The sequence below is a fragment of the Pan paniscus genome, chromosome 11 (genome assembly GCF_029289425.2).
Source record: "Pan paniscus chromosome 11, NHGRI_mPanPan1-v2.0_pri, whole genome shotgun sequence".
Taxonomy (NCBI): domain Eukaryota; kingdom Metazoa; phylum Chordata; class Mammalia; order Primates; family Hominidae; genus Pan; species Pan paniscus.
This window is the reverse complement of record NC_073260.2, coordinates 6626401-6641382: the sequence shown is the minus strand read 5'-3', so window position 1 is coordinate 6641382 and position 14982 is coordinate 6626401. Positions and strand designations below refer to the sequence as shown.

At 50.5% G+C, this 14982-nt stretch overlaps 1 protein-coding gene across 4 annotated transcripts in view; it reads right to left on the bottom strand.

The window, feature by feature from the left end:
• Positions 1 to 7616: 7616 nt before the first annotated feature.
• The window catches only part of AK8 (adenylate kinase 8), a 152745-nt gene continuing 145379 nt past the window's right edge, over positions 7617 to 14982 (bottom strand). For 3 of the 4 annotated variants that reach the window (XM_034929370.3, XM_034929371.3, XM_008975992.4), the window contains exons 12-13: positions 9768 to 9848; positions 7617 to 8241 (exon numbers count right to left, since the gene is read on the bottom strand). In XM_034929370.3, the coding sequence (XP_034785261.1) occupies positions 8004 to 8241; positions 9768 to 9848 (319 nt within the window). In that variant the 3' untranslated portion in view covers positions 7617 to 8003. The remainder of the gene's footprint in view (positions 8242 to 9767; positions 9849 to 14982) is intronic. The other variant, XM_003822412.5, reaches the window with a different exon arrangement.

Sequence of the window (14982 nt, the reverse complement as noted above, 5' to 3'; positions counted from 1 at the left end):
GCCAGGCTCTTGTGTGGATGAAATGAGCCCGTGTGTGCCAAGACCTCATCATGGGGCTGGCCCAGGACCGATGCACAGCACGTGGACTCCCGCCTATTTGCTGTATGCAGAGCCCTCAGATGCCTTCTTTTCCAGATCAGGCCAAGAAGCGGTGAGGACTAAGCTCTGATTTTTTTAATCTTGCCCAAATTCCTTTCTAAGGGGTCTGGGAAGTCATGCCCTACAAACCATAAATTCTCATCAGATAGGTTTTATTTAACGCTGTATATCGTGACTTACTTTCCAATCTGACTCTGGCATAACAAGGGAAAAAGTCAACATCTTTTACTCCAAAATATATTTCCTTGCCATGAAATTCCTTCCTTGAAATGCCTTGGAATCGCCCTGCAAAGTCTCTTGTGGGAAAAATCCACATTCTATAGAGAATCCCCTTCCCTTTTGTTTTCCTTCCTTCCTTTCCAGATCCAGGAGAAAATCAGCTAAGAGCCAGGCACCCTTTTAAGTCCGATAAGAAACATTTTACAACCTGCTCTCTCCGAAGTCTGCTGTCTGAGAGCTTCCTCTGCACAATAAAACTTGATCTCCGCAATCTTTTGTCTTAACCTCAACATTTCCTTTCTATTAATCCCAGGTCTTCAGATAAACTCAACCAATGGTTGACCAGAAAATGTTTAAATTTACCTATAGCCTGGAGGCCCCCCACCCTTTGAGTTGTCACGCCTTTCTGAACCAAACCAATGTATTTCTTAAATGTATTTGATTGATGTCTCATGCCTCCCGAAAATATATAAAACCAAGCTTTATCCCAACCACCTGGAGCACATGTCCTCAGGACCTCCTGAGGTTTGTGTCACGGGCCATGGTTACTCATATTTGGCTCAGAATGAATCTCTTGGCTGGGTGCGGTGGCTCACACCTGTAATCCCAGCACTTTGGGAGGCCGAGGTGGGCGGATCATGAGGTTAGGAGATTGAGACCATACTGGCCAACATGGTGAAAATAAAAATACAAAAATTAGCTGGGCGTGGTGGCGGGCGCCTGTGGTCCCAGCTATGCGGGAGGCTGAGGCATGAGAATCACTTGAACCCGGGAGGCAGAGGTTGCAGTGAACTGAGATCGCACCACTGCACTCCAGCCTGGCGACAGAGAGAGACTCCATTTTAAAACAAACAAACAAACAAAAAACTCTTAAAATATTTTACAGAGTTTGACTCTTTTGTCAACAGGGAGTAGCACAGTTCCTCCCCTTTTAACTTCTGTCAAGCACAATGATTAACATGGCAATCAGACCAGAGCTTTCACCGCGGGATCACTGCCTGAAGAGACAAGGCTAAATGGAAGCAAGCATATGGATTAAAACTGAAAATGGGCCGGGCATGGTGGCTCATGCCTATAATCCCAGCACTTTGGGAGGCTGAGGCGAGAGGTTCACTTGAGCCCAGGAGTTACCAGCCTGGGCAACACGGCAAAACCCTGTTTCTTCAAAAACTACAGAAAGTAGCCAGGCATGATGGCGCATGCCTGTAGTCCCAGCTGCTTGGGAGGCTGAGGTAGGAGGATGGATTGAACTGGGGAGGTCGAGAGAGGAAGCAGTGAGCCGAGATCGCACCACTGCACTGCAGCCTGGGTGACAGAGCAAGACCCTGTCTCAAAGAAAAAAAAAAACTGAAAATGGGGCACTTCTATACATATGTATTTTTTTTAGTTTTTTTTTTTTTTTTTTTTTGAGATGGAGTCTCGCTCTGTCGACCAGGCTGGAGTGCAGTGGCGCGATCTCAGCTCACTGCAACCTCCGCCTCCCGGGTTCAAGCGATTCTCCTGCCTCTGCCTCCCAAGTAGCTGGGACTACAGGCATCTGCCACCATGCCTGGCTAATTTTTTTGTATTTTTAGTAGAGATGGGGTTTCACCATGCTGGCCAAGCTGGTCTCGAACTCCTGACCTCAGGTGATTCACCCAACTTGGCCTCCCAAAGTGCTGGAATTACAGGCGTTAGCCACCATGCCCGGCCACTTCTATACATATGGAAATTAAAAGTTGACTACATTACACTACATGGTTGAATAACAAGGCAAGTTATCTGTGAGAGTTGAAATCAGGATCTCAAAGAGACTTCTGCACACCCATGCCTCTTGCAGCATTATTCACAAGAGCCAGAATATGGAAACAACCTAAATGTCCATTTATCAATGAGCAGATGAAGAAATTGCAGTCTATGCATACAATGAATTGTTACCCTGAAAAAAGGAAGGAAATCCTGCCATATGCTACAATATGGATGAACCTAGAGGACATTATGCTAAATGAAATAAGTCAGACAATGGAGGACAAATACAGCATGATTCCACACATAGGAGGTTTCTAAAAATAGTCAAACTCACAGAAGCAGAGAGAAGAATGGTGGTTGCCAGGGCCTGGGAGTGGGGTGGGGAGGAGGAGCTGGAAGGGTGCTGTTCAAGGAGTATAAAGTTTCAAGTTGTGCAAATGAATAGTTTTAGGGGGTTGCTGTGCAACATTGTGCTTCTGGGTAGCAATACGGGATCGTACACTTAATTTGTTAAGGGTATATATCTTATGTTAAGTGTTCTGTATTAGGCCTTTCTTGCGCTGCTATAAAGAAATATCTGAGGCCAGGCGTGGTGGCTCATGCCTGTAATCCCAGCACTTTGGGAGGCCGAGGCAGGCGGATCACCTGAGGTCAGGAGTTCAAGAGCAGCCTGCCCAACATGGTGAAACCCCGTCTCTACTAAAAATACAAAAATTAGCTGGGTGTGGTGGCGGACGCCTGTAGTCCCAGCTACTCGGGAGGCTGAGGCAGGAGAACTGATTGAACCCAGGAGGCGGAGGTTGCAGTGAGCCGAGATCAAGCCACTGCACTCCAGCCTGAGCGACAGAGTGAGTCTCCATCTTGAAAAAGAAAAAAAAAAGTGCATTTAAAATGATACTTTTAAATGACCAGATCTAGAAAGAACTCACTCAGTATCATGAGGACAGTACCAAGGAGATGGTACTAAACCCTTCATGAGAAATACTGCCCCCACCATGATCCAGTCACCTCCCACCAGGCCCCACCACCAACACTGGGGATTACAATTGAATATGAGATTTGGGTGTGGACACAGATCCAAACCATAGCATGTTCTTACCTCTTAAAAAGTAAATTACAGAGGCGTATACACAATCCACTCCCATCAGTGTTTATGGGATTGTATTGAACATCTGTCCTCCCATCCACAGCAACTGACACACGAAACTTTGGACTGTGATCATCTCTAGTGAGTGACACTTAAGGGTTTATTGGAGTGGGGATGCGATGTTTCCTTCCTAGGTGAGGTGCATCTGCTGTCTTGTTTGGATTTTTGTATAAGAAAAGTTTTTCTTTCTGAGATGAAGTCTCGCTCTGTCAGCCAGGCTGGAGTGCAGTGGTGCGATCTCGGCTCACTGCAACCTCTGCCTCCTGGGTTCCAACGATTCTCCTGCCTCAGCCTCCCGAGTAGCTGGGATTACAGGTGCCCACCACCATGCCTGGCTGATTTTTGTATTTTTGGTAGAGACGGGGTTTTGCCATGTTGGCCAGGCTGGTCTCAAACTCCTCAGGTGATCCACCTGCCTTGGCCTCCCAAAGTGCTCGAATTAGAGGCGTGAGCCCCCATGCCTGGCCAGGAATATATTTTAATATTAAAAAAGTATTATAATAATATAGTTATGTTTCTATTTTTTAAATGGAAGCATATTCCATAGTCCAGTCATATGTCATGTTTTCTTTTTGTCACGGGATCCTTGGGGTGTTACTTCACCAGTTGAAAACCTCTATGGCTGGCGGCATCTTCTGCCTGAGTGTTGCTTGCGCCCACTGGGCTTGTTCTGCCTACTCAGCCTGGCAGGCTGCACTCTGCTTGCACTACCAGCCTGGATCCCACACCTGCCAAGGGCAAGCCAGGTGCAGAGCAGCAAGGGATGTGTGAGCGAGCAAGTGTGGGGTCTGGCCACTGCGCATAGCCAAGCCTGCTGGCTGTGGTGGGGTGAGCAGCTCCAGGGGCCTGTGCCGGCTCCGTGTGAGGCTGCGGTGGGACCAGGTGTACCACACGCAGCTTCTGCTGTGGGCACCCGCATCTGGATGAGGGGAATGTGGTGGCTCCAGGAAGCTTGGAGACTCCAGGAACCACAGAGCCCTAGAGAAGGTGTCATAGCCTTGGCTTGGGGAGCCCCTTGGTCAGGGCTCCCTGAGGGGCCGCAGCTCTTCTCTCCTTCTCGTTGCCTGCAGTGTGATGAGTGGGGGGTTGCAGGGGGGGGACATGTTTCAGCCCTGTTTGTGTTACAGCTCTTTCAGTCCCGCCATTCGGCAGGTCCTGAGTTCTTGTCCTGCATCCAGGAAGAATGAGGTACAGGGACAACGGCAGGGTGAGCAAGGTGGAGAGAAGTTTCATTGAGTGACAGGACAGCTCTCAGGAGACCCGAAGTGGGTAGCTCCTTTCTGCAGGCAGGTCATCCCAACTCAGGAGACCTGAACTGGGTAGCTCCTTCCCACAGCTGGTCATCCCAATGTCTTGGTGAGTGTGACTGAGTCCCAGGTTTTTATGGGCTTGGGCTTCAGAAGGGAAGAAGTAGATGCTGATTGATCCATGGGCAGCCATGGGTGGGTCTGGAAAAAGCACCCTAAGTTCTCACTCCAGGCCATGGACTCTACCAGAACTGAGCCTGGCCCACCACGCTTCAGGCCGTCCCTGGCTTGAAGGTGGGGCTTCACCAGGGACCTGCCATTTTCCACCCAGGAGCCCGTCTGCCTCTTGCTGCCATTGATCATGTCCTCCATGGCACCCAGGCTCTTCCTGCTGAGGGGTGCCTACAGGCCAGTGCCCAGCTGCCCTCAGCTCCCCTCCAACCTCCCTCTCTGTGTTTCTAGGCAAAGTCTGAAGCAGCAGGGGGTTGGAGTGTCATTGTGCCCAGAGCACACACCCGGCCCTGGGTCGTGACAGCGCCCAGGCTTGGCCTCAACTTTGCCAGCTTCCAAGCCTGCGGTGGTGGTGATGCAGCTTCCCAGGCCCCAGGCAGGGATGCCTGGTCTGCGGCAGCTGCACCCAGGAGGTCAAGGCTCCCCCGTCGCCATCTTGGAAGGAGGCAGGGCTGCCACTGCTCCTTGGAGCCCACAGCCTCAGCCACACCTCCCCCACTGCAGCCAATGTCTTCGAAGCTGCAGCTCCAGACGGGCCACCGCGGCCATCATTTAATGCCTCTGAACCCTCAAGTGTGCCTTAAAACTAAGCTCCCAAGTGACCTGCAACTCCTTAGGGGGGCTCCCATGAGTCCTGATCTCATTTTAAATTCCCTCTCACCTCTCACCTGCTTTCCTGAGTGAGTCCTAACCTCTCTCTGGGTTAGTCCTAATTGTACCACTGTGCTCTTAAAACTCATCTGACCCCCAGGCTAAAGAGGTGAGCATGTTGGGAGAATAGAGGAATGTTTAATGGAACCCAAGGGCAGGGATGGATCTCAGGAATGATCAGAAATCAGATGTTCTGTCTGCTCTGTGAACTGTAAGCCTCTGGGGTTTGTTTTTTTGTTTGTTTTGTTTTGTTTTGAGATGGAGTCTCACTCTGTCACCCAGGCTGGAGTTGGAGTGCAGAGGCGGGATCTCGGCTCACTGCAAGCTCCGCGTCCCGGGTTCGTGCCATTCTCCCACTTCAGCCTCCTGAGTAGCTGGGACTAAAGCATTTATTATCACTGAATAAATGATGTAATCACTAAGGATTTACATCCAAATGGTGTTTCATTTGAGATCCCTTCTAGGGACCAGGAATGCCAGGCAGAAGGGGAGAACCACAGAGGGAAGTGACCAGAGCCAGGCCTGTGCTGGCCAGCTTTGAGGTCCACTGTCTCCTCCAGCCTGCGGGCTGGTCCAAGGGGCAGAGCTTCATCACCCAGCATGGGGCATTTACAGCCTGGACGTGCAGACTGTAACGGGGGCCTCCTGAGGCTGGATGGAGGCTTTTTGGGCAGGGGCACATTGTCAGAGAAAGTTCAGGGTACACACCCTGTTCCCCTGGGGGGCTTTGGGAAGAACTGAGCCCTGGGCAGGGGAGGCCCCTGATGGAGTTTCAGGAGGTGGTATCCAGTGGCTGAGCAGGGCAGGGAGGCAGTGTGGAGACTGAGCCGCCAGGCACAGGGAAGGTGCAGGAGGCACGACCTCTGGAGAAGGCCCCTCAGAGAGGGCCCGGGCTGGCCTGGCGTTCAGCCTGCCTGCAACCAGGGCAGAAGCAAAGGAGGCGGGCCCAGGAAGCTTGGCTCAGCTCATGGGAGCTGCTGGCTGGCCGGGACGCGGAGCTTGCAGTGAGCCGAGATCCCGCCTCTGCACTCCAACTCCAGCCTGGGTGACAGAGTGAGACTCCATCTCAAAACAAAACAAAACAAACAAAAAAACAAACCCCAGAGGCTTACAGTTCACAGAGCAGACAGAACATCTGATTTCTGATCATTCCTGAGATCCATGCCTGGCTGGCCTGGTCCTTGGCTACCATGGTTGGTGCGAGGGTTAGATCTTTGCTGGAAGGGCTCTAGGCTACCCTAGATTAGAAGGGGCTTTAGCCATCAGGCCGAGACTCCCAAGCTTCCCACAGCCCCAGAGGCTAGAACCCAGGCTGGCCTGGGCTGCTGAGGCCAGGTAGGCAGAGCACGGGTGTTGCCCAGAGCACTGGGTTCAGGTCTAGCCTTGGATCCAGGTGACCTCAGGCATGGCACTTACCCTCTGTGGTCTTAGTGTCCTCGTGTCGCTGGGGGAACCCCCAAGCACCTACCTAATGAAGACCATTTGGAAGGTCAAAGGAAATAATGGGAGAAGAGGATCGATTGCTCCATCAGCCTAAGATGTCACTGTCCCTCTGGCGTCTGCTCCTGGGCCCTGTGTGCTTTGCAGACCCTAGAGAGACCATTTCTTTTCACTTCGTGGGACCTGAAGAAGCAAGTCTAAAGAAACAGCTACATCTGTCAAGAACTGTGCTATATCCATCAAACACTGCATTACATCTCTCTAGAGGCAGACAGCTACGCCTGTTGTCTGGAGCCGCAAGTTGGCTATTTAAATTTGTGAAAATTAAATACAATGTTGAAACCATCCCCTCGGTTGCACTCGTCACTTTCAAGTACCCAATAGCCACCTATGGCTAGTGGCTGCCACATTGGACAGGCAGATAGAGATCATGCTCTTCATTACCGAGAGCTGTGCTGGATGGCGCCGCCCAAGAGATGGGTGTTTTTTGGTTTTTCTGTTTTGTTTTGTTTTTTGAGATGGAGTCTCGCTCTGTCACCCAGGCTGGAGTGCAGTGGCGCAATCTTGGCTCACTGCAACCTCCGCCTCCCGGGTTCAAGGGATTCTCCTGCCTCAACCTCCTGAGTAACTGGGACTACAGGCTTCAGCCACCACGCCCAACTAATTTTTGTATTTTTAGTAGAGACGGGGTTTCACCATATTGGCCAGGCTGGTCTCGAACTCCTGACTTTGTGATCCACACGCCTCGGCCTCCCAAAGTGCTGGGATTATAGGCATGAGCCACTGCACCCGGCCAAGGTGGGTGTTTTAAAAGCTGTGTTTGTTGAGTGCTTCCAGAGCCCGGCACTGCGCTAAGATCTTTATCGGCATCACCACTCTTTATCCCACAGCAACCCTGCGAGGCGGCTACGGTTTTTAGCCTCAAGTTGGTTGTGAGAAGAGAGGCTCTGTGGGTTGGGACTCCAAGGACACACCATGCGTTGGTGCTGGAGCCACCATTTGTCCCAGGTCCGACTCCAGAGACCCGGCCTGCACTCCATTTTATCACCACTGTGGGCTTCACCTGTCCTGTGTCCCCAGACCCCTACACGAGGCCAACTTCCAGCCACCTCACCTTCAGGACGTACGAGACTGTATCCAGCAGGCTTTATTGGCTTTTTAGGGGAGCTGTGCCGAGGCTGGGGCGCTGGGGGCAGGGGATTAACTCTTTCCCTGGGGTGGCGCTCCTGGCTCTGAACCCATCAGGGGATTTTCTTGGGCAGGGGATTAATGATCCCGCTCTCGATGTATTCGAAGACTGTGTATGGGTCCTGGTCCCCATTGAGGGTGATGGCCGACCCATACAACTGCTCCAAGTCAGCCGAGTTCCTGTAGAACAGGTCCATTTTCAGCTTGACCTGCTCTTCAGCATCCTTTGGGTTCTGCAGGAGGCGAGCCTGGATCTCCATGGTGGGAGGTGGCTTGTACATGAGGTGGTACCTGCAAGGGAGGAAGGAAAGCAGGTGACCCATGGCCTGGCCCGGAAGCAGGGGAGAAAGGGACCCTCTACTCTACTGTGGACCAATTTGGGGTGTCCTGGCCACCACCACCATCACCAAACATTTACTACTGTGTACCGCTGTGTGCACACCTTTGACTGATGGGCCCTGGAGCTACAGAGGGATCCAAGATGTGCTCCCGCTCAAGGGAGAGGGAGAGAGATCAGTGATAGGAGGACAGAATACAATCATATATGGGCAAATTCTTTCCTTCCTCCCTCCCTCCTTCCCTCCTTCCTTCCTTCCCTCCTTCCTTCCTATCTCCCCTCCCTCCCCTATCCTTCCTCTCTTCTCTCCCTCCCTCCCTCCCTTCCTTTCTCTTCTTCTTCCTTTTTCTTTTCTTTTTTGAGACAGGGTCTCACTCTCTTGCCCAGGCTGGAGTGCAGTGGCGTGATCTTGGCTCACCACAACCTCTGCCTCCCAGGCATGCACCACTACTGCCCAGCTAATTTTTGTATTTTTAGTAAAGAAGGGGTTTCATCATGTTGGCCAAGCTGGTCTCAAACTCCTGACCTCAGGTGATCCACCTGCCTTGGCCTCCCAAAGTGCTGGGATTACAGGCGTGAGCCACCGTGCCCGGCCTCTTGTTCCTTCTTCCTCCCTTCCATTCAATGTTTATCTGCACTGAGTCCTGCGTTAAATCTGCCGCTGACAGTGCCATGGTAAGCAGGACAGGCGCTGGCTCTGTGCCTATGGAGCTCACAGTCAGATGAGGGAGTGGGACATTACAGCAACTGTGGAGATGGAAGGAAGTACTACAGCCATTCACTGTTGGGAGAGACCGCAGGGACAGGGTGACATGAAGGCCACAGCACTTGAGATGGGAAAGCTAAAAACTCCCATGACAAATCAGGTCTACATTTTAGAAAAATCCCTGCACTTCCTTCCTGCCGCCCCCCACCCCACTCCTGCGTCCCTACCAAGAAATGTGACCCTGACTGTCAGGAGAGATGACAACACCCGCCTCTTAGTGATTGTGGGGTTTCCATTGCATTTCAACATGAATGCAGTGATTGTATTTGGTCAGACTGCAGAATCAAACTCGGAATCTACCTCCTGTAACTATGGGAAGCCTCAAAGGCAACTTGTGCCCATGGGGATGTGTTTGTACAGCAACCACCACTGGGATGCATCGTGGCTCGAGGAAAGGCCAGTGAGGAAACAGGTGACGCCCACCCAAGGCTGCTGTTTCACATGCTGGGATTAAGCTGTTGATCCCAGGATAGAGTGGGTGAACATTTCACCATTGTGTTGCTTTAGACATAAATTTCCTGGTTATCCTTCCAGGCAAAGAGGGTCAACAGATATTGCACAGAACAGCCAGTTGGATAAAGTCCATTTTGATAATCGTCCTTCAGTGGTCACCAGTGTTATCCCTGCAGTGTTTCCACCATGGCATTTGTCACTCAGTTGGGTCTGGCCCCTGGCAGCCCCCAGACTGCCAACCACCAGGAACACAGCACAAACCTTTCCCCAGTGACTGGATCAATTCTTCTCAGAGTCAGCCGCTCCATGATGGAATCAAATGGCACATTCAGGAAAAACACCCTATAAGGAAATAAACCATATTAATAATGGTTTTTATTTCCTGTATTTTATGATGCTGTGACATCCTGGGGTCTTGAGAATCCTGGAGAGACTGCTCCTCCCAGGGCTGGCTGATTCCTAGAGCCAGCAAGCAATGTGCCTGCAAACCTGCCTTTCAGGTACAACCCAACCACTCCAGAGCCTGTGTCCCCAACTGCTTCCTTCATCTGACTCTCACACCCCAAACCAATATTCTTCCTGCCCTAAATCACCTCAGGGCTGGGTGCCAGGCAACTAGAGACCATCCCTGTAGACCAAGCTTGGCAAAATTATTCAAACTGCCCAGTCCTATGCTCACTGTGACTTGTCTGCATTCTGGGGCATGCTCTCCCCTCACTCCTGCTGCCACCTGACCAACCCTGGTGCCTCCCCAGGTCCTGCATGGCATGGTGTGTCCCCCTTTTCCTGGGAGCTGTGAGTAACAAACTCTTCTTTCAATGGGATTGACCTCTCTGTATCATCACCTGGTTACCTCTATGCATTAGATTTTGGGTGCAATTAAGACAAGAACAAGCAGATGGTCATGGGGAGCAAACCCAGGCTGACTCTCATCACCCCAGACGAGGGTGGGCATCATTTTCCGCATGTGGGTGGAGCCACTGGAGCCACTGCTCAGGGCTCTGGGATACCACACTTGGAGGTCACCAGGGACAGATGCGGGACAGCAGGGCTCCCTGCAAGGATGCACTAGGCTCCCCTGGTTCAGGGATAGCTCTCAGCCCCCATCACTCCTGGGGGTGGGACTCCCGGGGATGGGGGTCATTGTTTGGGTGAGCTTTGGGGGAACATCTTGTTCTCTAGAGCCACACAGACTTGGGCTAGACTCTCACCTCCACTATGGACTTGCTGTGTGAGCTTGGGCCACTGACCCAGCCTCTGTCAGACTCAGTTACCCCAACTACAAAATGGGGTTAATTATAGTTCCCTGGTGTTGAAGATTTAACAAGATAAAGTGTGTGACAAGCTCAGTGTGAGGTCTGCACAGACTCGGTACCCCAGCGTGGCAGCTGTTATAATTTAATCACCATTCCTAGATACCCTTCCTGGGAGTTCAGGCTCCCTGACTTCCCCTGTCCTCCTTGGAGAGGTGGAGGTTGGTTGTTCTCAGCTTTCTCACTTCCTCTTTTTCAAAGGAGCCCTGGACCCAAAGGAGCAGGACACTCCTGCTAATAAGCCCAAATCAGAACCCAGCAGAAGAGATGAAGGGCTCACTTCTCATGATTCTCAGACTGGGAGCACCAGGGAATTCATCTCTCAAACTCCTAGTTCCAATGGTTTAATCTCCACCCCCCTTTTTAGGGCAATGGAACACTTACTTTATATGAAACTTTTTTTTTTTCTTTTAGAGGCAGGGTCTCACATTGTTGCTCAGGCTGGAGTGCAGTGGAGTGACCTCCCAGGCTCAGTCAATCTGCCCATCTCAGCATCCTGAGTAGCTGGGACTACAGGTGCGCACCACCCCACCCAGATAAGTTTTGTTATCTTTTTTTCAGAGATGGGGGTCTCACTATGTTGCCCAGCTGTTCTTGAACTCCTGGGCTCAAGAAATCTGCCCCCTTCAGCCTCTCAAAGCGCTGGGATTACAGGCATGAGCCACCATATCTGGCCTATATAAGACCTTAGGAGAGTGGTTCTCCACCAGGGGTGATTTTGTTCCCCAGAAACCATCTGGCAAAATGTCTGGAGACATGTTTTGTTTTCCTAGCTGGACAGTGATGCTGGAAAGCACCTTATAATGTACAGGACAGCACCCACCTCAAATAATGATCTGGCCCCAAATGTCAAGTGCATGGCTGAGGAGCCCTGCCTGGGACAGTGTGTGAACAAACAGAATGAGAAGAGGTGTGGCTGCTCTGGCTGGGAGAGGTGGGGCTGGGGATGAGCCAAGACCTAGGAGCTCCCACCCACAGAGCTAAGCCAGGTCTTCTAGCGCTAAACCATCTGGTTCATTTTTTAAAAATAACTTCTAGAACATTCCATTGCTCACTATTTGCTCATTTGTCCTTTAATTCATTTATACATATATTTATCAAGTGCTGGCTGTGTGTCGGACACAGTAGGAAGCTCCAGTGTTTGCCAGCTCACCAGATGGAATTTAGGCACTACATTTAAGAGTCTCCTCCTTGACGACATTGACAGGTCCTATGACTGGCATGTGCAGTTTCTACTGGGGCCAAAGTTGGTGACAACATCAACGACAACAAGAAAACATCAGTGACAACAAACACTCCCTGTGCACCCAAAGCCTTGTATTCATTTCACTTTCAAGAAAGTAAACTCAGGCCAGAAGCACCTCTACGTGCGGAGAAAACACACACAAATGAGACCTCCCTCCTTCCCTCCTAGCATAATCAAAAGACTAAATCAAAAGAGTGATCGAAAGATTAAAATCCCAAATGTGGAGATCCTGAAAGCCGAATTCTGAGAGTCGTGTGTTTTCAGCGGTGCCCAGGCTAGCTGCGTCATGTTAGGCGGGACTATGACCTTGTTATTGTCTTGGAAACTAAATATGGTTTCAGGAGGTGCCTATGGGTGCCAAGCTGACAACACGGTGGGAGGCTTTTCTGTTCGTTTCAGACTGCCTCCTCCAAGTCAGTGAACAAAAGCAGCCCCTCACTGACATCCTTGGAATTCTCCAGATGTGTTGAGCGGGCTGCCAAGAGGCCACGCTTTGGTAGGTCCAATGGGACACTGGTTCCCACGGGGCCCAGACCAGCCTTTGGGGCACAGGTGTCACCTGCTCTGTCCAGAGCAATAACAGCACGTGCCCAGGAAATGCGTGTGAAGGAATGAAGAAATGAACCAACCCATGGTATCCAGGCCTAGAATTCTTTTTAAAGTCTCTGCCCACTGCCTGTTTTTTTTTTTTTTTTTTCCATCCCTGCCAAAAAAACTCATCTAACTGGTAGAACAGAGAGTGATCTAAAATCCTAGGGTTGGGCGGGATCTTAGACACGTAATTCCCAGGGGCCAGTTGCATCAGAATCCCGTCAGGAGCCTTTGATGGTGGATGCCTATGCCCCTCGCCCAGAACTGCTCAGTCAGGGGCACTGGAGGGAGCCCAGTGTGGCCCTGGTCACTGGAATCCACTGCCTTGGAAAACACCTGGGCCAGGGATTCTGAGCCAGGCTCCCCACAGGTCCTGTGAGCCCCGGAAATTAGATACAAACTGCTGACTACATGGAGAATGTGTGCCCTACTGGGTGTTGGGTGGGCTCATCAGATTCTCAGAGGGGTGCCGGTCCTTAAACATCACTATGAATCTGAGCCAAAACCTCATGTTTTACAGTGAGATGAGGGACCTGGCCTCGGCAAAGCCGGGGCTGCCCCCGATCCCGCACGCTGTCCTCACACTCAACTGTTCTCCTTGGCTTGTAGACGCCTTTTCATTCTCCTGATTCCCTCTGGGAGCCACCTTGGCCCCCTCGCCTCCCTGTGGCTTGGCTGGAACTCCCGGGTATGGATCATAATCCTGAAAGAGCAATCCCAAATGTCACAATCCCAAACGCCGAAATCCTGAAAGCTCAATATCCCTAAAGTCTAAATTCTAATGTCTAAAATCCTGAAAATCACAATTTCAAAAGATTAAAATCCTAAATGTGGAAATCCTGAAAGCCGAATTCTGAGTGATTTGTGTGTTTTCAGCAGTGCCCAGGCTAGCTGCATCATCTTGGAAACTAAGTATGGTGTCAGGAGGTGGCTATGGGTGCCAAGTTGACAATAGGTGGACTTGTGGACTTAATTTTATGTGTCACCTTGACTGGATGAAGGAGCGCCTAGCAACGTGGTAAAGGATTCTTTTGGGCGTGTCTGTGCAGGTGTCTCCAGAGGAGAGAGCTGTGAGTCTGAGAGGGTGGGTGGGGAAGCCCTGCCCTGCCCTCAGTGTTGGCGCACCCTGTGTAATCAGCCAGGTTTCTGGAGAGAACCAACACAGAAGGCGAACTGGTCTCTCTCTGAGGGCTGGACAGGCTGTGCTTCTGCTGCTGTGGACATCAGAAATTTGATTTCATGAAAGGGCTTATCACAAGGCTGAGTGTGTGTGAGCACTGCATATGGACATGGAAAGTTTAAAACTTCCTCAGTAAATGACGAGATGTCCTATTTATGCAACTGCATTTGAGAAGGATAAAGTTTCTCGAGAGCTCAGCTCTCTGGATGACTACATACGTGGTGCTGACCCATCTGGGTTTTTGGTCAATCCTGTCAAAAGACTTAGGTTGTGCTGAGGTGGGAGGATCCCTTGAGCCCAGGAGTTCAAGGCCAGCCTGGGCAACATTGCGAGACCCCGTCTCTGAAAAACAAAACAAAAAACAAAGGTAGGTGGTCTGTCATGGTATTTCAGATGACCACAGTTATAAAGCTGGGTTCCCACAATGACCAACCATGGTAATATGCATTTATATATTTCATTTTTAACCTATTTCTTTATGAAGATGGTTCATCTGCTCAAAACTGTAATACCCGTGTGACAGTTATTAGTGTACCTGAGTGTTTATGCTCAGTGTACCTGAGTTATTACGGCCAATTTTATTGTGTAAATTGGCCTACAAAGTGCTCTGTGGTGTTTTTAATATCTCAAAAAAATCCCCTTTTCTGTATGTAAATAAACATCTTTTAAATAATTACACAATGTTTTTTTCCACAATTATATTTTCGGGATTTTGATCTTTCAGCATTGTGATTTTCAGAATTTTAGACATTAGGGATTTCTGACCTTTCAGGATTTTAACATTTGGGATTATGGCATTCAGGATTGTATCTTTCAGGATTATGACTGGTTCCTGAACTAGTTTGCCCCAGGGCTGCAGGGCTGGGCCTGAGGGAGGCCCAGAGGTCACCAGTCTGAGTGCTGGCTCCTCCAGGCCACAGGAATTTGTTTAGAATGCAAGGCTGATCCAAGCCGGGTCTATGAGAAGCCACCCCAGGGGTTGCTGGAGAGAAATGAGCCTCATTTCTGATGAAGCTGAAAAGGCAATGAAGTGGAAGCCCGGGGTTCCCTGGGGCCTGCACCCAAAGAGAGCGTAACTGAGAATGAAGTTCACGCCACGAGAGCAGAAAGATGGTGAGAGACATTGTTTGGGGCCTTGGATCAAGC